This window comes from Lygodium microphyllum, chromosome 8, assembly GCF_053477565.2.
Source record: "Lygodium microphyllum isolate KBCC chromosome 8, Lygodium_microphyllum_v1.1.10, whole genome shotgun sequence".
NCBI classification, from domain to species: Eukaryota; Viridiplantae; Streptophyta; class Polypodiopsida; order Schizaeales; family Lygodiaceae; genus Lygodium; species Lygodium microphyllum.
Window position 1 is genome coordinate 59,903,512 of NC_141142.1, and position 27,023 is coordinate 59,930,534.

General features: G+C 41.5%; 1 protein-coding gene across 2 annotated transcripts in view; it reads right to left on the reverse strand.

Annotated features, from left to right (window-relative positions):
- Nucleotides 1–224: 224 nt before the first annotated feature.
- Nucleotides 225–27,023, reverse strand: part of OTLD1 (OTU-like cysteine protease family protein) — a 50,703-nt gene continuing 23,904 nt past the window's right edge. For both annotated transcript variants that reach the window (XM_087682993.1, XM_087682992.1), the window contains exons 3-9: nucleotides 20,078–20,242; nucleotides 3,582–3,659; nucleotides 3,189–3,267; nucleotides 2,956–3,101; nucleotides 2,243–2,308; nucleotides 1,765–1,912; nucleotides 225–952 (exon numbers count right to left, since the gene is read on the reverse strand). In XM_087682993.1, coding sequence (XP_087539119.1) covers nucleotides 669–952; nucleotides 1,765–1,912; nucleotides 2,243–2,308; nucleotides 2,956–3,101; nucleotides 3,189–3,267; nucleotides 3,582–3,659; nucleotides 20,078–20,242 — 966 coding nt within the window. In that variant the 3' untranslated portion in view covers nucleotides 225–668. The remainder of the gene's footprint in view (nucleotides 953–1,764; nucleotides 1,913–2,242; nucleotides 2,309–2,955; nucleotides 3,102–3,188; nucleotides 3,268–3,581; nucleotides 3,660–20,077; nucleotides 20,243–27,023) is intronic.

The following is a 27,023-nucleotide window of genomic DNA, read 5'->3' on the forward strand; positions in this document are numbered from 1 at the left end:
AAGATCCATTTAGCCATTGGTAAAGAAATGGAAGTCTAGAACGTAATTACTTTTGACTCCAGGAATTTATGCAAGTGCAAAACACTGAACAAAGCCTAACATGTAGGAATAGAACTTGATATTAGAGTGAAGATTGAAAACCTGCAATACTTACAGGGATGTATGCTCTTAAAAAAAAGTTACCTGAAAACACGTGATACTATGACCATTCAGATAACACAAGAGACTTCAGCCATTGGTCCAAAATTCCCTCAACATGCTGAAGAACTGTAGATTATGGACAGCAAACCCTTCCTTATGACTAAAGAACTTGATCTAACAAGAGATTTTGACATTATGCCAACAGTTACATGATCAGTTATCCATGCTGTACAGTATGTCCAGGGTTTGGGAGTCTACCCAAAGAAGGCCATGGCAAGTGGACTGACCCAAGCATATATTAGCCTACCTGGGCCTTCCCCTGTTCTTGTCAACGAGAAGCATTGTATAGCATACATGAAATTTAAGATGAGTAAAGAGTCTTCCTCTCCACCACCTGAAGCATATACAAGCTCAGAGCATTGCCCAATTTCATGATGCCTACTTCGAAACTAGCTACCAGTTTTGATAGAGGTGCTGAACCTTGCAATGCCTTAAAAGAGCCCTTGCAGCCCATGCTTTATATCATATTACCGTTCAGCAGCTTTCCCTTTCATTCTGTACAGCGATTCTTCAAATAAACCACCAGTTTCAGCTTCTAACAGGTAACAAAGCATATCATTTATGTCATCACCAAATATACTGCATGCCTCAACCACCCTGAAATAGCTGAAACCCATAGATAACAGTGTACGCATATTGCTCGTCAGTGTGGTATTAGCAGGAGAAGGGGCATAAATACTTGTAGTAGAATTTCCTTGTCTGTCTGACAGTAACCGATCAGGGACGTCACCATGACTGTTTGACGTGCCAGCTGAACACAGAGCATGTCAGAGGAAAAGAGGTTCAGTACTTAGTGATTCATACTGGAGGATGCATTCACTTGAAGCCTTCTAGGCAAAAAAGAATTACGAGTATGTGCATGCACATGTATGCACCCATCCACACAAACACATTACCAGGTGCACATAAACACCATTGCACAGACATGTTAATGTTGTGAAGGCAAGACTATGGTCCGCTGCTGAAGCATTACACAAACTGTGATAAGCCAATGCTAAGGCTATACTTTCAACTTCTGTGGGCATTTCATAGTTCCAACTATCCAGATGGCAGGTCCATCCAAGAACTCACTACAGCACATGCCAGCTATTGGGTGACTGTCTACGTAAGTGTGACTTCTTGCAAATGAAACTTGAAGCTCTAGGGCCATGAAATGAAAAATGAACTGAATCTTTTGAAGCAACTGATTTTTGCATGTTTCCAATGTTTCTTGCCTTATCCAGATGAACTGCTCAAATTTTGTGGGTCTTCCAATTTGGTCACAATTTAAGAATTTTGGTCAATACTCTGGCGTGGATCCAAGTCTTGGGGATAATTCTAATCTCACCAGTATCCCTGATTCCATATTTTAGAGACATCAGGGTAGGAGCCCCAGATCATATCTAGTAGGTGTAATCCAAAAGTAGCTCTTCAGTTACATTTAGACTCAAAGATTTGGGGAATACACAAAAGACAAATTTGTCATGAAGTTCCGAAGGGCAAAAAAAATCAAACACTATGGATAGATAAGAACAAGCACTCCAATTCATGAAAGTATTTTCACCATTTGTAATCCATTATTACCTGCTGATGTGGATGACTCTATACACCCAATTTGCTGTCCATATTCCTCTGCAAGGAATTCAGCCCTTGACGCTTCAATAACCATCCGTTCCATCTCTTGCTCAGTTAGCTCCAAGTCAGAGTAGTAACGCCCCTCTGCAAGTAGTGCCTAAGAGGGCATGCCATGGCAATTCAACAGTTTTATTTAAACAAACCATGACCACCCATAAAAAATTATAAACTAGAAGTGTCTGTAACAAATAGTAAAGCCCATGGAAAGAGCCAAGATCAAGGTGAATCTTTTCACTTCCTTGCAAGTTTAAGCAATAATCCCCAGAATATTTACAAAAACCCTTGAAATCATAACATAACCCAGATAATTCCATGTGAGAATGTTAAAGCAAGTCAAGATCCCAAGAAGCCATGAGGACACCAAATGAGACTTCAGGAGAGAAGAAGGGAGATAACAAATCACAAATAATCACATAAAGGGACCAACCTTATCTATTTGGGAATCTTGCTGAGCTTTGATCGCTGCCTTCACCTGGTCTCTGTCAATATTAGCCTGCAGAGAAAATCAACACACTCAAAGCTTATTTTGGCTTCAAACACATTTTATTACATGATTTATTTCAAAATAATGCAAGCAGCTTTCTTCACATGTTGGGACCTTAGGCCTTAAAAATCCATACCAGTTACATGTCATACTTGAAATTACTTATCAATGTACATTCACATGTTAAAATCTCATCAATGAACTATCAAACCTCAGGAGAACAATGGGAATGGTCAACAAACAGACACGAGTGAAGACATCTCCACCCCCACTTCATCAATCAGGAAAAACATTGTCATTGAACTAACCATTATCATTCACCATCTCTTTGACAAGACATGATCTATTTTGACAGCCAAAGCCTTTTCCACATTATTTTGTTGAACATTTCTTTGAGCAATACTTAATTCTGTATAAACTTGTAGATGGCCATTCAACTGAAGGAAAAGTGCTTCTTTTCCATGTTTCACAAGAGCAGCATTATAAAAAGGATACTAGAATCCAGTTCAGAAGATGTCTATAAAAACCACAAAAGGAACTGCTTAGGGACCAAATGACTGAGACAACAGAAACTTGGAAGTCTTCAACTCTGCTATGCCTTGGACAAAATCTGTATAACACAATAAAACAAGAATAAAGCCAGCTTGTAGACTCACCCCATGCAGGCTCCCAAAACCAAGACCTGCGCCAACAGTGGACCTGTTAGGATCCACCAAGGAGTTGTAATGATTATCTCTATGGTAACTGAGACGAATAGGTGGCAAATCTGTCTGATAGCTCCCTTGAAAAATATTTTTTGGCTCTGTTTAGAAAGAAAAAGTTCATTCAGCACACCAAGCCCTTTGCTAAACGGCCATGTGCAGAGCATGTCCACCAGTAAGCTCAGTACCTATACTGTAGCAGAAGATATGAATAGGACGGTTGTACATTTCTGCCATTGCTTGAATTTCCAGGTTGTTACCATAAACCTATATCAATAACATATATACAAATAATAAGTCACCAAAAGCACTGTGACTTAGCGGTAGAAACAACCGAGTGCCAAAACATAGAGGTTTATGTTTTTGTGCACACGTGCATTTGGAATACTGAAACCAATCAGCTTCAGATTCTTTTAGTATATGTCACAGTTGAGTTGAAAAGCATGCCATGTGTTCAGTCAAAAAATAAAAGCCATTTTCCATACGAAAAACATCCTCAGTTGTTTTCAAAGGCTCATTACAACAGCAGCAGCAACAACAAGAACAACCACACACACAGAGGCAACAGGAATAAGACCTACTTTATCTCTCCGCTTCCTTTTACAGTATGCTGAAAAGCTCTCCGTCACAAATTGGGAAAAATGATCCCTTTCCTTCTCCTGTTTGAAGAAAAAATGAAATAACTGATTGGAAATTCAAGCACCCATATAACCTTGCTCCCTTACATCAAAGTTCAAAATAAACACAGATAACATAACCACACTTCAATACTCCAGCACACTAACACTTGTCAATTCAGTGTTACTGCTGCTTAGCGATAAATGTGTAGGCAGCTCTTAATTCTCGATTCAGCAGAGCCATTGAAACTTTTTGAAAGAGATTAAACAGTATATTGTGCACCCTACTGTAACTTATAGCTTTCAAAATAGCATCTGTGTAAAACTGAAAACTGTCTTCAGCCTTTTTGCTGTTTCTTTAGATTATAGTTTTTATAATATGCAAAGCAACTGCAAACACATGAGATATGAATTATGTTTCAAGTATGTTTGAACTCCTTGAGCTGAAACAAGTATGACCCTAAATCCTAATCAAGATATATAAAACATGTATGACACATAAGCAAAAACGTGCTTTTCTTAATGGATCAAGCAACTTGTTTAAATGAGCCAAAAGCATTCATCAAACTGGCTTCCAAGCTTACAATTACAAATTTACAAGTTACAACAAATGGAAACCAAATTGTGTGCACGCACGTGAGAATTCGTGCATGTGTGTTTCTTGGGATCTTGGGCACCCTGGACCATCTGGAAGACAAGAAATCATATAGTCTTTGGTGACTTTGCAGTTGATCCTTTTACTTCTTTCATAAGCTCTCTTCGGCAATCATTGTATGATAATTGATTGGTTACACCTTCATGATATTGGACCTGACCAGTACTCTCTTCTTGCATAGTGATCTGATATGGTTTATGTTCTTCCAGATATACTCCCATAGTACATTGTGTGTTTTTCCTAATGTTTCTAGTGCATTCTTCCTGATGCTTAACTTCTTCGTAGCATCACATCTTGTAAATTAGATTAATCAGAACATTTGTTTCACAAAAATGTGCACCTGTGCACGCATGTGTGCATGTGTACGCATGTGCATGCAGTTTCAAGAGATAATGGTGAAGTGATGGAGATAATGGTGAAGTGATGGCTGCAGACAACCTCAAAGCTTGGAACACATAACAAAATGAAAAACTGAATTTTTTAAATGGATCAAACAACTTGTTTTAAAGAGTCAAAACGACAAGTATATTTGATTTGAATATTCTTCACACAGCCAAAATCATGTTTTTCAAGGCCCAACAAGTTTTTAATAAAACGAATCAAGAATGTTTTGACCAAATATACATCCAAAATCACATGGGTTCGCAAACATTTTGCATACTCAAGCAAATGCATAATAAAATAACTATGTTTTAAACAAGATGCCTTTATAACAACCATTTCTACTTTGTCACCTGTTTGAGGCCATAGCTACTCACCAGCCCAATACTAGAAACTACTTAATTTCAATAAAGCACACTGACTGTACTTGAAAACTTTTGAAATGTTCCATATACACGCTTCATCAACTTATTTTCTAGTCAAGTGCAGACTCTATTTGATTGACTCTCTTCAGCCTATTTAACATTTGTATCAAGCCTTTTGTTTGTTTGGTAATTCTAACGTGGGCTCTCATATGTTCATATTTGTGAAGTGAAGCAACATTGATTGGAAAGCCCACATAGGGGATCGAAGAGTATCACGAAGGATAGCAGCCATGATAGTGAATCAAGATTATGATCTCCCCTCTCTTATTAAAACCTTGTTGTCCGCTACCTTGCCGCTCTAAATAGCTTCCATTTGGACCCACATTATTAGAGAAACCATGATCTAGAGCAAGGCCTCAATCACACATGCCAATGGACACAAGGAGTTGGAACCCTCATCTATTGTGACCAAGGCCTTGTTGAAGACTCTATGCTTTATACAGAGGACACCCCTAGGGACAATATTCTAGACTCACCTTTGAGTCCTCATAAACAGCTAGCAGCAAACACAAACTTAAGGTGCTGGTATTCACACATTGCTGTCTAGTTTGGGCTACACAAGCTTAGACCCCATGAGCTGCCACCTTTCCAACATAGATTGGAGGCACACATGTAAGCCACTACCAACAGAATTGGGTAGTCAAGCAGGACACAGCCAAGCAACTATACTCCAGTGCCATCGGTCAGAGTTCTCCACATCTAGAGGCCCACACTCATCCTAAAGAGATATCTAGGATAGAGCCACAGCCCGATGCCCACATCCTGCAAGGCAAGATGGAGGCCACTACCATGGACGGCGGATCCAGGCCAGCACTATCATGAATGACAACATTGAAAAGGACATGTTCACCAGCTTCAATGCTGAAGATGAAGGTGACACAAACTTGGACTGATGATGAACAAAGTTGGTGTGAGGGAAGCCCCTGCATGTGCTATAGTGCATACCCTTAGTGGCATGGCTGAAAATGTTGCAAAATACGTGGCATCAGCTCTCCATCTCTGTTGCAATGTATGGCTCAGATACCATCTTCAAGCTTGATGCCATGGCTATAATTCCATGCCAGAAGAAGGGAACACTATCATAGGGACATGAAATTTTGAAATGCTTTAATCTTGCTAGAAACATTTAAGTTAATAATCAAATGTGCAAGGTTATTAAGCACGTGTTGCACATGCAGTTATTTCATAGTAACAGGCCAAGGACCTCGAGGATGCAATGGGTGTCAAAGGCAAAAGTTGCCGACTAGGTTTTGGTTGTCAATAGGTATTAGTTTTGACCCTAGGATAGTCGTTTGGCCATTAAGTGTTGGTGGTGACACTAGGAACTATGCATCAATTAATTAATTAATGCCAATCTAAGGGTCAATAGAGGTTGGGGACTACTCTAGGTTGCAAATGGCCTAGTCAATTTAATTATGGATAGGCACATTTAATTTTGGGAAGGGTCAGAAGGGCTGAAATTAATTTTTAGAATTAATCAATTCTAAAAATTAATTTAATAGTAAGATAATGCTGAAAAATGAATGCAAAAGGCTACCACTTGGTACAAATACCCATGCAAACTTAGGAAAACGTTTTTTGGGCTATCGGAGGCTATTTTTCATTCATCCAGCTTGTGAGAGAGAGAGAGAGAGAGAGAGAGAGAGAAGAGACTATTGGTCAGAATTTGCTGCTGTGGAGACATTCAAGAGGCTGCCAACTGCTATAGACAGCAAGAAAAATTCTGCTATAAACCATAATCTACAGCACTAATCAGGGTTTAGCAGAGACACCTCAGGACCCATGTCATCAGTCAAAGGCATCGTACACTGAAATCAGCATCTGCTAGTTGGGGTCCCATTGGAACAACTCTTGGGTGAAATTCAAGGGGCGATTGGCCCACAAACAACATCCCTTTTAGGAAGGCATTTTCTGTGACCAGAACAGCACTAAATCAGAGCTGAAAAACCCTATTCCTGTGTGGCATGGTCATTACTTCCTTTAGTTCCTGCATTGGAGAAGCCAACAGCTGCTCCTGAACCCGGACAATGAGGCTCTTGCCTCAGCAGAAGTGCAAAGAAAACACAGAACTGTACCTTCAATGGAATCAACCCATCATGCAAAGCATTTCCTTTGAGAATAGAGAGAGAGTTGATTAGAGGGAGCAAGCTCTACCTCCGTATACGAGTCAGAGATGAAGAGGTACTCTCCATGGCTGATGAAACTGCAGCAATCTGCCCTCGTCTCCTCCAAAACTTCAGTCTGAGCTCTGCTCCTTATGCCTATTACGTTTTTTTTTAATGCTCACTCTCTCTCTTTTGGGAATTTGTGCCACATGGCATACATGAAACAATTTTCCCGTTTAAACCTTCCGGTCTAAAATTCTCCATCATCAGTGCAAATTTTGACCTTGGCACAGGCCAAAGAATTAATCCTCGTGCAAAAACGAAAATAATGACACGAACAGATTTTAGGGTCCAAAAATAGTAACTTCCTAAATTTTAGGGATGCAACTTTTATCATTGCAATCACATCAAAAAGTGTAATGTGGCTCAATTACAGTGACTTTCATTCCGTGATCATTCTTACATGTGCATCTTCTATCTTGGCCATGCTCATTGTCCTACACCATCTCCAGTGGCTAAGCACACAGCCCCAAACCACTGGCATTCTATTCTTCAGTGCCTATTCAATATGGAACCAGTCCTAAGGCTCAGACAAACCATTAGTCCAATTTGTCCCAATGGATGCCTCTTCTGGCCATGCACAGATCCCAGCTTATTCCAAGAAAACTTTGGGGGTAAAAAGCAACAGCAACTAAAGAAAAGAAAAATAAAATATTTATATAAGTAAATAAGAAAAGCAACTGCAAAAAGTATCACCACCTAGTGACACAATTTCAGCCATTTCTTGCATGAAAAATCAAGAATTTCTCTCTTCTACATTTTCTCACCTTCTCCATCCCATTCTTAGGTTATCTCAACAATTCCCAACCATTTGGAGAAGATCACAGCCAGATTTTGTGGATAGCAAGAAAAATTCTGTTGTAAACCCTTATCTACAACAATAATTAGGATTTAGCAACCACCTCGGGACTTGTGCTATCCGTCAAAGGCATCATACACTAAAATCAGCACCTAAAATTCGTGGAATTTGTCAAGAATTTCAAATGCCAACCCATCCATTATGAATTTGGGGCAGCATTTGGCCAATTGCAATCCCATTAGAGCAAGTCCTTGGTGAAATTCAAGGGGCAATTGGCTTGAATTGCATATTTATTGGTTAGCCAAGGAAATTGTGGAATCTCAACTTGTACTCAATCCATTGGCAAATAAAGTTAAATAAATAACGAAAGGGGCGTTAGTTTTGGGGCCAACTGGGTGTCTACTATCCAAGATTATTAAGGTAGGATGACATGGCCGTATAAAGCTCGTGCATATAATGATAAAGTAAGCTCATGGTACATCCCTCATGATCAAAGAGCCCCAATTTTGGTCCCAAACTAAGCTTAAAAAGGTTAGCTGAGTAAAAACAAGGGCTTGCTGGAAAGTAAGAGAATGACATTTTTATTAAAAACAACTTTATTTTGATGTCACGCCTGAGACAGCAAGATGCCACATTCACATGGCTATCAGCTGATGTTCGTGACATGGATGTGATATGATGCACTACGAACTATGTCGGCTGATCATTGGAAGGGACAAGCAATGCTTCAAGCATGTGGCAATAGGTCCACAACATGTGAGGAATTCAGCATGTTGACATGACTAACGTAGCAGGGTTTAACATGACAAAAGCAACTGCACATCCATTGGCGTGGCAGTCTGGCATGATGAACAAGGTGAACGAAACAAACAGGTCACCACTTGAGTCGGCTGATTGGCAACCAGCAAGGCAATGTCACGCAGCAACTGGAAGATGATGGGTGTGACACGACGAACTTCAAGTCACAAACAGGGGCTATCAATAATGCTGCAGGTCATCTTTGGTACAATGTTTACATAGGAGATGCAGGGCAAAGCCTCAAGCAACGATCGGAGGAGAAAACGTGAAGATGGCCACATAGAGTGCAATAGCCAATGAGAGAATTAGAGTTGGCGTGACGGCAATGACTCAAGCACTCAAACGGGCGGAAGAAGCTCAATGGCAATGGCTAGTAGCAAATGATTGTGAGTGATGGCAAGGTGATAAAAGAAAGTTGCTCTAAAACCATTGTTGGCCAAGCGTGTGGCAATCGTGCAATTAATTTAATGGAAAATGAATGAGAATGAAAGAATTAATCAATGCACAACAATACTCAATTACAAATGAAAAGAAGTGTATTAATGAGTGAGAGAGAGTACAGCACTCACGGCAGTCACACTAAATAATGCCACACTTTCATGTTAATAAGGAAAAATGTGTCTTTTTATAATAAATAAAAACCCTATCGACTTAATCATCATAGGAAACCCTAAAATAAACCTAGCTCTAATGTTACTTAATGCCCAGGACACTAGGGGCAACAACTACATTTAATGACCATTTGAATGCCTAGCAAGCCCGAATCATGGATCGAAGGGCATCAATACCTAGCCCATGAGATGACCTACAAGACCAACATTAATAATTAATTAAATAATTAATGCCTAGTCTCTAATGTCACCAATAACATTAGTGGCCAATAAATTGGTCTAAGCCAAAATCTAATACTAGGTGCTACCCAATACCTATCAGAATAACTTATTACAACTTTTGCCTTTCGCATCAATTGATATTTCGGGGTCCTAGGTCCCACACTATAAAATAATTAACTTATATCTCACATGTGCAAGTATCATTTGCATATTTGATTAACTTTAAATCAAATGCTAAGCAAAGCAATAAAATTTCATGTCCTCATGATAAGTCAAAAAGTCAACTACCGCAATAGCAACTCATCAATCGTCTTCGAAGTTGCATAAGAAGAAAGACAGTAAGCGCACAGTCACTCACAACAAGGATTACTTGAAGGGCGATTGCTTCGCTTGCCATCAAATGGATCATCAGATAAGTCACTCTTGCAATGATCGTGAGTATCCCCAAAACAAGAAGCGAAGTCTACTTCTAAGACTTCAATAAATACTCTTGAGACTCCACATAAATCTTTCAAAATTTTATTTAAAGATGGTTTTGTTAATGCTAGCAATAGCAATAGTAGTTTCATTCATGAAACCATTTATTATCCATATAACCTTTTAAAGATCACTTATTATATAAATGGCGAAGAAATTACAATTTTGTTCAATAATGATTCTACTCGTACTTTTAAACTCTAGGACACCTATGGTTCCCACTCGCTATTTCACTTACTCGTATTGCTTTTTTATATATAAAATTTTAAATTACAAGTTGCACAAGAGTGAGCTTGACGCTTGAAATTGTTTGAACAATAAATGTTGAGAGGTCCTAAACATTAGATTTAGTTCCTTATACAATCCTGAGGTGCCTAATGCCTTAAAGCTACTTTTAGCTTTTTCAATTTAGAGTGCATTTTTGCTTTGGAATTCTTGGTTGCATCCTTCTATTGTGCTAAGAATTGCTCTTAGCCAATTAAACAACCCCAAAATAGGCTTATTTTAGCCAAAACCCTAAAACGGGGAGAAAATCGAGAGAGTTAAGTGGGAGAGGATCTAGAACCCTAATTTTCTATAAATTGGCAACTAGCCCTCCACTCTTCCTCTAATCTCGTTTTTGCAAGCTTCAGGTGTTATCAGCTTGCTGCCCACACCCCGTTCGCGGAGGACATCTCAGCCCTTGCTGTCCATCATTGTTCCCTACAGTCTAGCGCTTGTTTCTAGCCCTCCACACGCTGATTGCTGCTATTTCTGCCTAGCGACTGACTGCTGATCATCTGCACTGCTGTCGTACAGCCTGCCACGTCAGCAAACTACTGCGTTTGTAGGCCCCAGCTGCCGCCCTAATAGTTTTCTCTCTCCTACTTTCTACAGTCGCTGCAGTTTTTCTCTCCTACAAGCTATCCTGCCTACATTTTTAGTCTTTCTCTCTCCTACAGGCTGTCCTGCCTGCGTTTTTAGTCTTTCTCTCTTCTCACTGCTGTCCGCATCAGATCCAACTTCTCACTGCTGCGTTTGCTAGTGTTCGACATCTGGAGGCTACCTTGCTGCGATTAGGGATCCGTTCGGAGTACGACACACTCTCTAGCTCATTACCCCTGCCCTGATCCTTGAGATACACGAGTTTGAGATTCAGTATTCATTCACTGCATAGTGTGTTTGCTGCATGAGCATTGTATTATTAGTAGTCATATCATTTCATTTATTCACTGTGTTCATTGTCTCTAAATTATCCTAACCCTAACCCTAACTGTGTTCTTTTATCAGTCTGTGCTTTGTCGTACGGTTTTTGTTTATGCTTCTGTGTTAGGGTATTTTCTTTACATGGTATCAGAGCCTGGTACTCTCTGGCAAACTTAGGCCTTTGATATGAGAGCTCTTCGCAAGAAGCAAAAACAACAGTAGGTTCAAATGACTTCGAACACATCAACACCGATTCTGTCTCTAGAACACCCTATGCCGAGAACCGAGCAAGAGTGGGCCGATCAACTTAATCCACAAAGTTCCGATGTGGTGGAAGACACATCTGAGTACATGGAAGAAAAGATAGGTAAGCTAACCTCTAAAAAATATAAACTGATCATAGCCTATCGACGAAATAAGATTGAGGAGCTTGACCGAAGGATTGCCCTTTAAGAAAAGCTTTTGAATGAAGGTATGTATGATTTTCGCTCTTCAGATGTTGCACATAAGTCTGATGATGTTGCAGGGCTGTCGAGACCTCCATCAAGGATGGGCCCTCCTCTTGGAGAGTAAGATCCGGAGTATTTTCCATTTTTTCATACTCTTCCGTTCTCTCCGGTGCAAGGTACTTTTGATTCGTTTTTTGTGCCTTCTTCTTTTACCTCTTCTGTTTTGCAATATACTGGTAGAGATCATGTGGAAGAAAGAGTCAAGTCTCTTGACTACGGAAATTTTTCTCTTGAGGACCAATTCTTGTATATTAACACACATCGAGGGGATTATAAGAAAAAGCCAGGTAACTCTTCTTTTGCCCTTCCTTCTTTTCCGTCTACTTCACATAATCAGAATGAATTTGGTGTTCCTTTCACTTCATTACATCGTGGATTATCATCTTCACAGTTTCATTTTCAGTCTTTAAATGATAAAAATAAACAAAAAGAATCTGCACCTCATACACCTCACTTTCAAAACCTACCCATCCCACCACATTCTTTCGTTGCTTCACCACTTCCATTTACACCATTTACATTTCCATTTAAGACACCTAATGTTACACCGCACATCACACCGGGGGTTTATGAAAACATAGACACATCCTTTAGCACCTCATCCTTCCCTCAACCGAGTGGTGTTCCACCTATCTTATACACACTTTTGGGATCATTGCAACCTAGATATCCCACTCAGTCTCTCCCGAGTGTGGATCACTTGCCTCCACAGTTTGCCTCCATGGCATTGCCTAGTGGACCTTCTGGTCATACTGCTATGTCCCAGCCTCACTTTGGACAAGGCTACCGTGTCCCAATGCCTCCACCTACACCGGCACCTTATGGAAACATTCATGTTCCAGTGCCTCCGCATCAATCAGCACTCATTGGACACTCACAGCCTACTTCTGCCTACCCACCTCTTCCCCCTCCCTCTTTCTCTTATCAGACACCCCCCCTCCATCATCTTTCTCACCATCATCTTACACCACCTACCCGACGCCTCATGGTTCTAGCTCATCTTCTGCCAAGAATACATTTAATGATAAGACTCGTTTTAACGGGTCAAATTTTACTACTTGGTCGAATTTGATGAGACATGTGCTTGACTCACAGAACCTATGGGATCTTGTGCAGGGGTTGGAACCCCAACTTGATCCTACATTTGTTCCATACAAGGGTGTTCGCTCATGGAAGGCTAGGGAATGCCTCCGCTATTGTCAAGCTGATGCAGGGCTTATTGCCTAAGTTTCATTCTCAGCTTCAGCATTTTGACTTAGCGTCAGAGCGATAGGTACACTTGACTGACCGCTATATGGCTCGAGATAGGACCCGCCGTATTAATCTTGACCATGAGCTTCAGCTTTTCAAAATCACTGATCGGGATGACTTGAAAGTCAACTTGGCTAAGTATCAGCGTCTCCTCGTTGAATTCTCCACTACGAGGACTCCCAAGTCCTCTGACGATCAGGTCACATTGTTCCTAAATAAACTCCCCAAGAAATACTTCAATTTTTTGGAAGGAATAGTTTCAAAGCCTACCATGCCTACATTCTATGAATTTGAGTGTCAGCTGTTGTGTTACGCACAGTTGTTTGATCAATTTCATATGAATTCCTCTTCAGAGAGGGCTTTTCTTGCTCATTCTCAAAAAGGGCAACAAGGGAAGGGCAAACCAAACCAAACCTCCACTCAAAATCAAAATCAAACTCAAAAGCTAAATCAATCTGGGGATTCTCAAGAAAACTCCCAGTCACAACTTAAGAAGGGTGGCAGAATGTACCTAAAAAGAATAGGTATTGTCAACATTGTCAAAAGGCTGGCCATTTTGACAACGAGTGTCGATCAAAGGCACGAGACATAGCACCAAAACCTATGTCTCAGACCCCCGCCCCTCAATCGGGCAACCCCCAGCAGGGGAGGCAAAGTGATGCCAAGGGGCAGTTTAAAGGTCAGACTCACACTGCCACCGCACAGCCATCTCAGTTGACAACGTTCTCAACTCCAGAGGGCTTGTCTGACTAGTCTGCAGAGTCCCACATCGTCTCCGTAGAGACATCTGATACGAGCCTCGTTCACATCTGTGAGTACTACAAAGGCCCACTCGTCACAGCCGAGCACTTCAGCTCCAGTTTGGATTGTGGATAGTGAAGCTACACATCACATGACTCCTATAGAGGACATTTTCCATACCCGAGCCCCTGCAGCCGAGCAGGTCCGTATAGGAAATAACTCCTCGATCAAGATTCAGGCTTAAGGTTGTGTCACTTTTGCCACTGACAAGGGTCCGGATCTGGCTTCACTCGAGAATGTATATCATGTCCCTCAACTGGGGTGAACTTGTTATCTATTCAGCAACTTTGTCGGTTGGGGCGAGCAGTTTTCTTTACAGCGACCACAGTCGAGGTCCTTGACTCTCAGACTAGTTTAGTAATTGCTCGCAGTGAGGCATAGCTTAATGGCCTATACCAAATGACTCATTTTCTCACCGAGCCGACTGCCGAGGGCTCCGTGTTTCATAGCTTCCACGCCTTAGCCACATCTCGGGAGCCTATGTACAATGAGCGTCTTTGGCATTTTCGCTTAGGGCATCTTGGTTATGACTCACTTTATGAGTTGTCACGTTGTGAGCTAGTTGAGGATCTTCCATGCCTGAAGCTAGCTCGAGATGTCTGTAAAGCATGTCAACTCGGGAAGCAACACCGTATCCCATTTCCTCAGCAGTCTACAAATAGAGCTGAGGAGCCCCTTAGATTGATTCACGTTGATCTTTGCGGGCCAACATCCACTGCCACTTTGAACGGCACGTACTTCTTTTTGATAGTGGATGATCATTCTCGATACATGTGGATGTACTTCCTCAAGCATAAGTTAGATGCTTTCACATATTTTTCTGCTTGGGTGCTGCTGGTTCATAACTAGACCGGTCGTCGTGTCGGATACATGAGGAGTGATAGCGGTGGTGAGTTTATCTCCCACGAGTTCTCCGAGTTTCTATAGAAGCATGGCATTTCTCGCCAGCTCACCTCTACTAACACCCCCTCTCAGAATGGAGTCATAGAGCGTACGAACCGCACAATCATGGAAATGGCACGCTCTATGATGTTCGCAACAGAGCTTCCTGAGCGCCTTTGGGTCAAGGCTGTTAACACTTCAGTGTACATCCTCAACCGGTGCCCGATTGCGGCTCTTTCTCAGAAGACCCTATATGAGGCATTTTTTGGCTCTCGGCTTGTTATTTCCTACTTCAGAGTCTTCGAGTGTCATGAGTACACACACACGCCTGATGACAAGATAGGTAAGCTTACCACTTTTGATCAGACACAGCCAGTGACCACGCCTCTTGATCCTACTGTCCACTTGTCGAAGGATACCCTAGGACAGCCCTTCGATGCACACAACTATCGTTCTATTGTAGGAAAACTTCTTTGGTTAATTCACACTAGGCCAGATTTAGCTTGCTCAGTTAGCACACTCAGTCAGTATTTCACAACACCTAGGATGTCACATTGGATTGCATGTCTTCGTGTGTTGCGTTATTTGCGGTGTACTTTTTCTTATGCCTTGACATATGGTTTTGGTTCATGTTTGCAAGGGTACACTGATTCTGATCAGGCAAAAGATCCTGACACCCGGCATTCCCATGGCAGCTACCTCTTTACCTTGGACACGGCTCCCATTTCTTAGTCCAGTTGTAAGCAAGAGACGGTAGCGGCTTCCACGACGGAGGCTAAGTATCGAGCTCTCTTCGATAGCACCACCAAGGCCATCTATCTGAGGAGTTTATTGTCGGCGCTTCATTTTCCATATGACTCTCTCACAGTTATCTACTACGACAACCAAAGTAACATTGCCCTTGCGGGCAATCAGATCATCACACCACGGACACGACATGTGGGAGTTCACTTCCACTTTTCCAGAGAGCAGGTTGAGCTAGACACTATTCGCCTAGAGTTTGTGCCTTCATCAGATAATTTTGCAGATATCTTGACCAAAGTGGTTAACCGGCCGGTTTTTCAGTACCTGCTACCTAAGATCGGCTTGGGCACACCCTCCCCTACTTCTTCAGCTTGACGAGGAGAGGGTACTTCCCTCTCGCTTTCCCTTCCAGTTTGAGAGGGGGCGGCTTCTACTCTTGATCCTGACAGTGATGATGCTTACAGTTTTTAGACATTACATTCACTTATTCTTTTGTATTGTATTATGGGCATTTGTAACTTCATCCGCACTGTCAGGATGACCTGATTGTAAAAGGGCACTTGGACAAGTGAACAATTCCCTTGCAAGGGCACTGTCCGAGTGCCACCATTGCATAGCATATTGCATGAGCATGACATCTTGCATCTCCCTTTGCATTACCCCATGCATTGACATTCTCTTCATATAAACATGCATCTGTACGCATTTATCCCTTTTTAGTCTTTTGAAGTGGTCGACTCTAGGATCCACCATATTCGTAGCATAACACATGGCAGGTCTCCTAACAGCAGTTTCCCTACCCTTGCTTGCTTACTTGTTTTGCTTGTCTTGCTAAGCCCACCATTTTTTTTTTGTCTCTCCACATATTCACCACATGATTGGCACACACACACACACACTTCTTATCATCCTTAGGCACTTATCCTAGTCAATACGAGGGATTGGTTTGCTAGTTTTGTGCTTGACTTGGGTTTAAAACTCTCTTTATCTTTTTCTATCTGTCACTTAATCGACCGCTGCCCCTATATTACTTATGTATTTTCAACAAAAAAAACAAGTCCATTGATTCCATTCGCCTTTGTAGGACTTGGTAGGCCCTTGGGCAGCTACCGAGCACCCTTGGTCCGATGCCCTAGCCTCTGTGGGGTCATCACTTGGGCTCCCTTGGTAAGATAACCATCGTCTCTGTAGTCTTGGTAGGCCACTGGGCAACCGACGTGCACCCTTTGTCCGATGCCCTGGCTACTTTGGGGTGGGACGCCTTGGGGTAAATCAAAATTTAGGCTGGCCTACTTTTCTCACCCTATTAGGGCCTAAGAGAGGGTGTTGTACTAAGAATTGCTCTTAGCCACTTAAACAGCCCCAAAACATGCTTATTTTAGCCAAAACCCTAAAACGGGGGACAGATCAAGAGAGTTAAGTGGAAGAGGATCTAGAACCCTAATTTTCTACAAATTGGCAGGCAGCCCTCACACTCTTCCTCTAATCTCGTTTTTGCAGGTTTCAAGTGTTATCAGCTTGCTGTCCACACCCCATTCGTGGAGGACATCTCAGCCCTTGTTGTCCATCACTGTTCCCTACAGTCTTGCGCTTGTTTCCAGCCCTCCACACACTGATCGCTGCTGTTTCTGCCTGGCGATTGACTACTGATCATCTGCACTACTGTCGTACAGCCTGCCACGTCAGCAAACTACTGCGTTTGCAGGCCCTAGCTGCAGCCTTGACAGTTTTCCCTCTCCTGCTTTCTACAATCGCTATAGTTTTTCTCTCCTACAGGCTATCCTACCTGGGTTTTTAGTCTTTCTCTCTCTTGCAAGCTGTCCTGCCTACGTTTTTAGTCTTTCTCTCACCTACTGCCTACGTTTTTAGTCTTTCTCTCTCCTTACTGTTGTCCGTATCAAATCCAGCTTCTCACTGCTGTGTTTTCTGGTGTTCAATATCCGAAGGCTGCCTTACTGCGATTCAGGATCTGTTCGGAGTACAACACACTCTCCAGCTCATTACCCCTACCTTGATCCTTGAGATACAGGAGTTCGAGGTTCAATATTCATTCATTGCATAGTATGTTTGTTGCATGAGCATCATATTATTAGTAGCCATATCATTTCATTTATTTACTGTGTTCATTATCTCTGAGTTATCCTAACCCTAACCCTAACTGTATTCTTTTATCAGTCTGTGCTTTGTCGTACGGTTTTTGTTTATGCTTCTGTGTTAGGGTATTTTCTTTACACCTTCTTGATGTCTCAATCCCTATTGAACCTTTGCTTTTTTATTTTTGGGATATCCATCATTTTTTGGCTTTTTGCTCTTATTATGGTAGTTGAGCTTAGATAGGGTTAACAATAGGGTCCAGATATAGAATGTTTCGTATCTTGTGAGGTGAATTTGCCTTCAAAAATCCAAGTTCACCCTGTGTTTCACGTGAGTCGTTTACACTAAGGAAACTTCAAGGTTAGGGCAGCAGAGTCCTATTTATAAGACTCAAGGCCCTTTTGTGCATATCTATTGTGTGATCACCACTCTTGGATTCTTGGCATGTTGGTCAACGCATCTGCACAAAGGGATGGTGTGGATTGGTGGTATGGGACACCAACCCCTGTGATACAACCATGACTCAAAATGTTGCTAGCTCCCAAGCTTGAGGTGAGCCCGTTTGGCTCTATGGCTAGGGTGTGAGTCTAATGTCCATTTCCTTTTATTGTGAGTTTGGCTTGCGTCATGCCTCATGTGGAAGTTGGATCCTAGGGGGATGTTTCAAATCTTGTAGTGCAAACCAACCCTAAAGCTAGAGCAATTAAGGAGTTGTGTAAAAAGGATTAGACTCGGGGCTTCTTTGTGTGGCACCTCTCAAGAGATTCCCTTTTGCATTCCAGACTCTTGGTGCTCTCATCTACCTTTTTATAAGACTTCTAGACTCCTAGCCTTCGAGTCCTTTTTACAGGACTCAACTACTATCCTAACATTAGGTCACATTCACAGTACTAGGCTCTAACCATCTGACTTTTCAAACTCAATCAAATGGAGTGACCAAATGATCAGTGATCAATGGCCAATGCTGCAGATGCCCATCCTGGAAGTCCAAGGATGCAACATCTAGCACCAAAATAACTTTGTTAGTAAAAAACTATTCCTTGGTAAGTTTTCCAGCCATTGATACAAGAAGGCATCCTACCTAGGAAGAAGAGAATGACACTTGTCCCTAATGTCTCCGTTTCAGTAATAGAGTCAACACTATTACTGTATACTTTAAATTAGCTGCTCTTAATATCTTTGCTTTCAGTAAGATATTTGGTGCTGCTCTCATATACTTAAGATTTCATTTTCCTTCTTCGATACGGCCTGGCTGTGATTAAATGGGAATACTTGATACAGATAGTAAGCATCATGAAAGATCTTCTATTCCTTTATCCTCAAACCAGGTTATCTAAAACCACTGGAAGGGGAAAAGAGGAAAAGAGAGATTAGATAACCAGAGCAGTATTTGTAGCTATGACTAATGAAAGGAGAACGTGTACCAATTTCAGACAAGGTAGTGTAGCAACAGCAGTCAAAGAAGCTTAGGGCCTGAATCATTGACTCAATAGACTGCCAAGGAAGTGACAAGTAGCAGAGACTGTGCTGTTGGTGTTCACGACCAGGAACTACTACAAAACAAAGGAGTTAAAGAGATGATGGGCAACGCCAGTACACAATCAAAGAGGAGCTGTTCAGGATCGAAGCTAGCTGGGGTGCAGATTGTGAGTGGGGCAATTACCATATTCACCTCAAACATCACATAATTGAGCACAGTATCGATATGAAATGTGAACTATGGCATACATGTATATGTCTTTGATTTGGGAAGTCCTGGCATACTTACAACTCTCATTTATGCACTTTACACCTACAAAAGAGGTATCATACATCTCCATCCATCTCGTCTTTCCTTCTTGTAATTTAATCTCGACAAACTCCATCATGGCAAAAACGTTGAAACTACAAGTTGAGAGATATTGGCCCTCTCTACTTCAAACATTGTTTTCTTGCAAGAGTGACAAGAGAGATTGTACTTGGTAAAACTCAACAGTGAGAATAATATGTGAACAACTCTAGAAAGGATGGAAGAGATTGCTTAAAGCCTAAATTAACTTACTTAACATTTGTTTTTTTTTAATCTAGCATAATCTCATTCCCCCTGAAAACATACATTCACCAATACTTGATAGTAAATCCGGAACGTACCGTCCACATCGGCTCGTGCTACAGTAGTGGATTGCTACATTGCATGCAATATAATAATAAACATAACACAAAGACATGATATCATTCTGTTCTTCTTTTCTTTTAAAAGCAAACTTAAATGTATTGACTGTTCTCAGTTATGGAAGATGAACGGTTCAGTCCCCTCACAATATTCACTGACAAATAAACAATAGGACTATATCAAGTCTAGCACTGCTCCAATTTTTAATCAAACTAAAATAAGTGCAGTCAGAGAAACACTTAGTCAAACTTTGTGAGCTAGAAGCAAAGCAAGAAAAAGAAGAAAATGACACATTCACCAAACTCATACCATGTAATCAATGCACATTTGTCGTGTCTCGCTGTGCATTTCAGGATCTCCATAAACCTGGTCAGCCACTGCACGAAAAAGACAATTACCATCTTCAGCCATCCTTCGAACTTCTAAGCCCCTTGAACGCCTTATTTCAATTTCAAATTGTCGTTCTCTATCATCCTGCAGCAGAAAAGTCATTGATAGTGAACCACTTTAACCATCTAGAAGCACCACAAAGTAAGCATCAACATAAGTTAAGAACACATTTCGTGTTATAAATCAATGTCAGCTCCCTAAAAAGACCCTTACATTTATGATTTACACAGCTTTAGAAAGTCCAGATCAAAAAGTATTCTAAAAGAGAGGTTAGTTCATAGGATCAGTCATGCCACTAATTGAAAAAACTTTTCAAGCCAGCATATGCAAGTGTCATCCAATCACAATGATCATGACTCAATTATCCCTGCAAAGCCATGAGATAGATTCTCTTTGCATCTGCTCTAGATAAAAGCAATATAAGAACCAGGCCAGAAGAACATAAACAATAGTTGCTTTCTACAGAAGAAAAAGTTAATAAAATTTGGACTTTCTAATTGGAAAGTCACCACTTTCCAAGGTAAAATATCTCAATTAGAAAGTCCTTATAGAAAATTCATCTTTCCAAACTAAAACAGCTTCCTATCGCCCAATCCCACACATGACAGCAAGAGCAGAAATCATGGCCTATCCTGTCAACGCCTACCAGACGTGTTGCTTGTTTCTCCCATCACTTAGAGATCTTTGCCACCGGCCCTAAGTATTGTCCACCAATATTGTGTGTTGTCCACAAGCCTGTTTTGTAATGGTACATAGTCTCCTGTCCCTGCTTGTCGACTCCCTCTGTGCCACGCATAACTTGCTGATTGTGCACTAACTGTCCCGCAATTTGATCGACGACTCCATATGTGGTCACGTTGACCAATCGCCTTTGTCACATCATCCAGCACCACCCCATCATGCTTCCAACCCATTCTCATCTTGAGATTGGGTCTTGGGCATCCTCCTCCTCTTTGCAACCATCTTTCTTTCCTTTCAGTTGAGGTGTTTTTATCATTTAACCATCATTTTCTACACTTCTAGTTTATTTTTTCATGATAGGTGGACTACTACTTTGGTGTTTGTGGCTTTGCATTCTTGATTGGGATCAAAGCCATCTCTTGAGGTCAAGTTTCAGGCATCCCTATGACACTTGGTCAACATTGGACTACTATCTTGGCACTTCTCGACTATCATAGATCCCTCTCCTGAGATTGAGATTCAAGCTTCCCTACACCACTTGATCAACATTGAGGCTCTCTCCCCAAATCGAGTACAAGCATGTTCTGCATACCCAAATTGTTGATTCTCCTTTGGCTATTCCATCTAAGGGCTATCAAGTCTATCTTCATCTTCATCATCCAATTCATCATGATTCTAGACACCATGTGAGGACTAACATCAGGTTCCTCTTCCTCCTTTGGCATTAACATCCATGGTTGAGAGGGGGTTCCAAACCTTTCTTGGTATTTTACAAGTTTCAACATTTGTCCCCACATTGGCCTCCCTTCCCAATTGTACCTCCCCTTTGCATTGCATGATCATCATCATCTTTGTAAAAGAGCCCTTGGGCAAGTGAACAATTTTCCCACAAGGGACAATGTCCAAGTGGCACCTGTTACATGTGCATTCTCATCATGTAGCATTACTCTATGCAACTCATTGTGTAGAGCATCCCTTAGCAGATCCTAAGCCGTTTTCCACTAGCGGTTCTTCTATCACTTTACCACCATACCTTCCATACTTCTTCATGTTTTTCCTCATCATCAACACCCTTGAGTAGTATGAATAGCTTGTTTGTTTTATGATATATTAGATCTAACCATTCGTTTTCATTCTCCCCACATGGCACAATTAGTTGATAGGCTACAAACCATATCTTCTCATCAAAAAACCCAAAACAAGAAAAAAAAAGTCCAATGTGGTTTCATCCGCCTTTGCACGCTTGGTAGGCCATTGTGCAGTGATAGGCTACAAACCATATCTTCTCATCAAAAAACCCAAAACAAGAAAAAAAAAGTCCAATGTGGTTTCATCCGCCTTTGCACGCTTGGTAGGCCATTGTGCAGTCGATGAGCACCCTTTATTCGATGCCTTGACCTCTCTAGAGTGATCAATTGGGTTCCCTTCATAAGAAAGCCATTGTCTCCATTAGTCTTGGTAGGCCACTAAGTAGCCGACATGTACCCTTTGTGACTTGTCCGATGCCTTGGCTACTTCAAGGTGGAATACCTTGGGGTGAAAATGGGCTTGAGCTTTACTTCCAGTCCCTTCTTGGTTCCAATTTTGGGTGAGAGAAAGAGGGAGGGGGAGAGGCGTTGAGCTAAAAATGCATTAGCTTGCCTTAAACAGCCCCAAAACATGCTTAATTAATAAAGCAAACCTTTTATTTTAAAAAGAAGCGCGATCCTACACAGTTATTGTGTCCTACATGCAAAACCCTAATTTGGGTGCCTCAAACTTTCTATAAATAGGCATGCAACCCACCACTCTTCCTAATCTAGTTTTTGCAAAATTCAAGATTTTCAACTTGCTACCCACACCCCGAACACGAAGGATATCATGATCCAAGCTGGTCATTGTTGTCTACAACACTCTAGCGCCGGTTTTCAGCCTACCACACACTATTCAAAGCTTATTTCAGCCTATTGACTGCTATTGTTGGTCTCCTCACTTGCGTTTTTAGCCTTTTTCTCTCCTACACTACCATCCGCATTAGATCCAACCTTCCTTGGTTGCGTTTGCTGGTGTTCAACATCCAAAGGCTTCCTGCTACATTTCAAAATCCATTCGGAGTACGACACACTTTCGAGCTCATTACCCTTGCCCTAATCCTCGTGATACAGGAGTTTGTGGTACAATATTCACTCTCTGCACAATGTGTTTGCTGCATGAGCATTGTATATTCAACAATCATTCATTTTATTATTATCTGTGTTCATTGTTTCTGAGTTTACCTAACCCTAACTATCTTCGGTATTATCTATTTGTGGTTTGTCATATGATTGGTATTGTGTTTTGGTGTTTAGAGCATCTCATCACAAGGGGGGCGGGGGGGTGGGGGGGGGGGGGGAGATTGTTGAGCTAAAAATGCATTACAAACTGACTAGCTCTTTAAAACAGCCCTAAAACATGTAAATTACCAAAAGTTTCATTAAAGGGTGCACGGTCCTAGAGAGTTTCTAAGTCTCATAAGCAAAACCCTAATTTGAGAGGATCTTTCTACATCTATAAATAGATAGGCTGGCAAACATTCTATGAGAGTGCGCAAAGAAAGAGAATCATGAACTAGAGAGAGAGAGAGAGATGAAGGAAAGAAACCTGCACTGACTGAAGAAGAATGCTGAATACAAAGGAGAGGACTAATCAATCCTTACATGCAACCCAGACATCACTGAGAGCACCGGATCAGGCTGAAATGATGACAGCAGCACTAACGGTGACAGTGATGGAGACGTAGAGTATGCAGCCTGTTGTCCATGTCGGAGACAAGGGAAACTACAACCACCAATGGACCGCTTGGAAAGCAAAGGAAGAAGTGATCTGCCCCAACCCAAGGACTTAGCTATAAATAGCTGAAAATCAGCTAAACTAGCAGATTACAACCTGAATATAGCTGACTATGCAGTCCGGCAGCATGTTGGCATGGCAGATAACATGGCACTAGCGTGGCAGATGACTGCCACTAATGTGGCAATGATAATGCTGACAAGGCCATCCGGAGGCTAGAAAATGTCATGAAAAGGCGGCACAAACTCTACATTGCTTGAAAAACCTAGAAAAAAGCACAGCCAGAGCTCCTATGTCTCCATCAAACTCTGACGGAGCTCACAACTAGGGGATGACAGACTGATAGACTAAAGAAGGCAAGCTAACTACCCCTCTCAAATCCTAGAAGAGTCTAAAGACCCAACAATCACGTATGATGAAGCACAGAAGCCTTAAGCAAAGGCTTCGTGAAGAGGTCCGTTGCATTGTCCACCATAGAATAATAGACCATTGCTGACTTGGAATCCACGATCCGCTCCCGTACTAATGATACTAAACCTCTATGTGCTTTGTGTGAGCATGAAAAATGGAGCTCTTAGCCAAAGATAGGGTGCACTAGTTATCCACACGCAACTAAGTGGGACTTGTCTATGGAAAGCCAATCTCGGCCAACATTCAGCAGAGCCTAACTACCTCCATAGCTATGAAACAAAGGGGGCAATACTTGGTCTCTGTAGAAGAAAGCGCCACAATAGGCTGCTTCTTACTGCTCCACAAGATAGTGCCTAATCCAAGGGAGAAAGCATAACTTGTAGTGGATCATCTCGAATCCACATCAGCTTTCCAATCTGAGTCACTCCATCCAAAAAGAATAGCCTCCTCTCCATACATTATCCCATAGGATCAAGTCCCCTATAAATCACGTAGAGCATGCAGAGCAACTCTCCACTGAGCTTGAGTAGGAGCCTTCATGAAAGAAGGCAACAATGCCACCACAAAGGAAATATCCGGCAAAGTGTGAATAAGTCAAATCAAGGAGCCAACAAGTGTAAGAAGTGGTGCAGCAATGGAAGCATAGATAAGTGCTAAAATAAACTATTGAACACAAGACAAAAGAGAGAGAAAGCAGAAGAACATTGCAAAAGAAGAGAACTCAAAGTTGTACTCAAGACATGGAATCCATATACCAAACAGAGGAATGACACGTACAACAGTGAGTCTCTGGCTCCAAGGCATTGGCACCAGCTCTCTCTCCATAGAACCTGTAGGTGATGATGTGACTGAATGAGAAGGGAGCCAAGTATATAAAGAAGAAAATAATGCCAAAATAGGGGCCAAATATGCATCATAATAACCATACTAAAATGCCTAAATAACCTAGCCATGCCCAGCCAGACTCAACCACGAGCTATCTAGACTGCTAACACCCTCTCTCAAATCATGGATGATCTAATACAACACAATGATAAAATGATAAAGGCTAATCATAGTCCATACAACAAAGAACCAATGGGGTAGAGCCATGGATACCCAAGCAATGGGTGATCAAGCCACCATCAAGGTGCCTCAAAGAGAACCTGATGTTAATGTCGATCATACCAGCTCCTGAAAATAGAATAGAGTCATAATAGATCTCAATGTCTATCAACAATGTCTCATAGTAGCATACAAGGCCATCCTAGAAGAGAAGATAGAGGATAGAGGGTACAAAGAGGGGATACAGCCAAACCAACAGCAAAGACTTTACAAAATGAGAGTTCACATCCAATGGAACAAAAATCTCATCAAAAATGAAGGGCAGTTGTTGCAAAATGAAAAAAACTCGATCAATAACTACCAGAAACAACAAAAATAGCCTGTACAAACAATCGCCCAATCAGTGTTAGGGGTAGAAACCCAAAAACGCAAGCTGAGTAAGCATTTAATGCAGCAAACTGACAATTGCAAGATGGAATCCAGGCGAAGGCTGAAAACGCAAGTTGTTGGGCTAAAAAATAGAGACATCAACTAAGTACACACAAGCAGAAAACCACTAACAGCAAGTCACTTGATCAACAAAGGGAAGAAAGACAGGTAATCAGCAGAAAAATTGCAGCAAGAACCTAGATCTTGCAATCTAATACCATGTTAGAAGTGGCACGGCAATGGAAGCATAGACAAGTGTTGAAATAAATTGTTGGACACAAGACAAAAGAGAAAGAAAATAGAAGAACATTGCAAAAGAAGAGAACTCATAAATGTGCTTGGGAAATGGAATCCATATACCAAACACAAGAATGACGTGTACAACAGTGAGTCTCTGGCTCCAAGGCACTAGCACCGGCTCCCTCTCTCAATAGAGCCTGTAGGTAATGATGTGACTGAATGAGGAGGGAGACGAGTATATAAAGAAGAAAATAATGCCAAAATAGGGGCAAGTCTGCTAGCATTTAATGATGGTCGGCACCCTCTAAGAAAATCCATTGGCAACAAGCCTAGCCTTATGTTTGTCTAAGGATCTATTTGCAAGATACTAGGTCTTATAGACCCACTTTACACTAATCACCTTTCACTTTTATGCACGAGGAACCAACTCCCAAGTCCAGTTCTGCTCAATAGAATCGAGCTCATATTGAATAGCACTATGCCAAACAAATCAACTATAGTAGGCTCATGGTCCTGAAGAGCCTATGATATAAGGTGTTACGAGGACGTGAAATTTTGTTTGCTTTACTTAACATTTGGATTAATTTTTAATAAAATGTTTAAGTATGTGTTGGACATGTGAAGTGCAGCTAAGATTATTTCATATTTACGAGCCAGGGACCCAAGGAAACCAGCGGATGTCAAAGGCAAATGTTGCACAGATACTAGGTGGTATCTGGTGCCAGAAATTGGCCTAAGACATTTTATTAGCCATAAGTATTAGTTGGTGACATTAGGGATTTTCCATTTAATGATACTTAATGCCAATACGAGGGCTAAAGAAGACTCGAGAATACTTCAGAGATGAATTGGCCAAGCCAATTTAATTGTTGGCTGGTCAAACTAATTTTATGGGCACTAAAATAATTATTAAAATAATTTTCAAAATTTTAAAACTGAAATTTAATTTAATAATGTGGATACTGCCGGTAAATGGGATTCAAAGGCTGCCAGTCGACAAAACTTACCCATGCAAGTGGGAAAGACGTTTTTGAGGTGAGGAGGAGAGAGAGAGAGAGAGAGAGAGAGAGAGAGAGAGAGAGAGGATCATTTCCAACCTTGTGCAAGCTGAGAGGGACGGAGAGAAGGCTGCCATAACCACTACAATAGTTACCAAGCAATTTCCAGCCAACAAGAGACCCTCCAAGAGCTGGTGGCATGCCCTGAAGAGACTACAATAATAGGTGGCAGCTATTTGAGAGTTGTTTCTGTT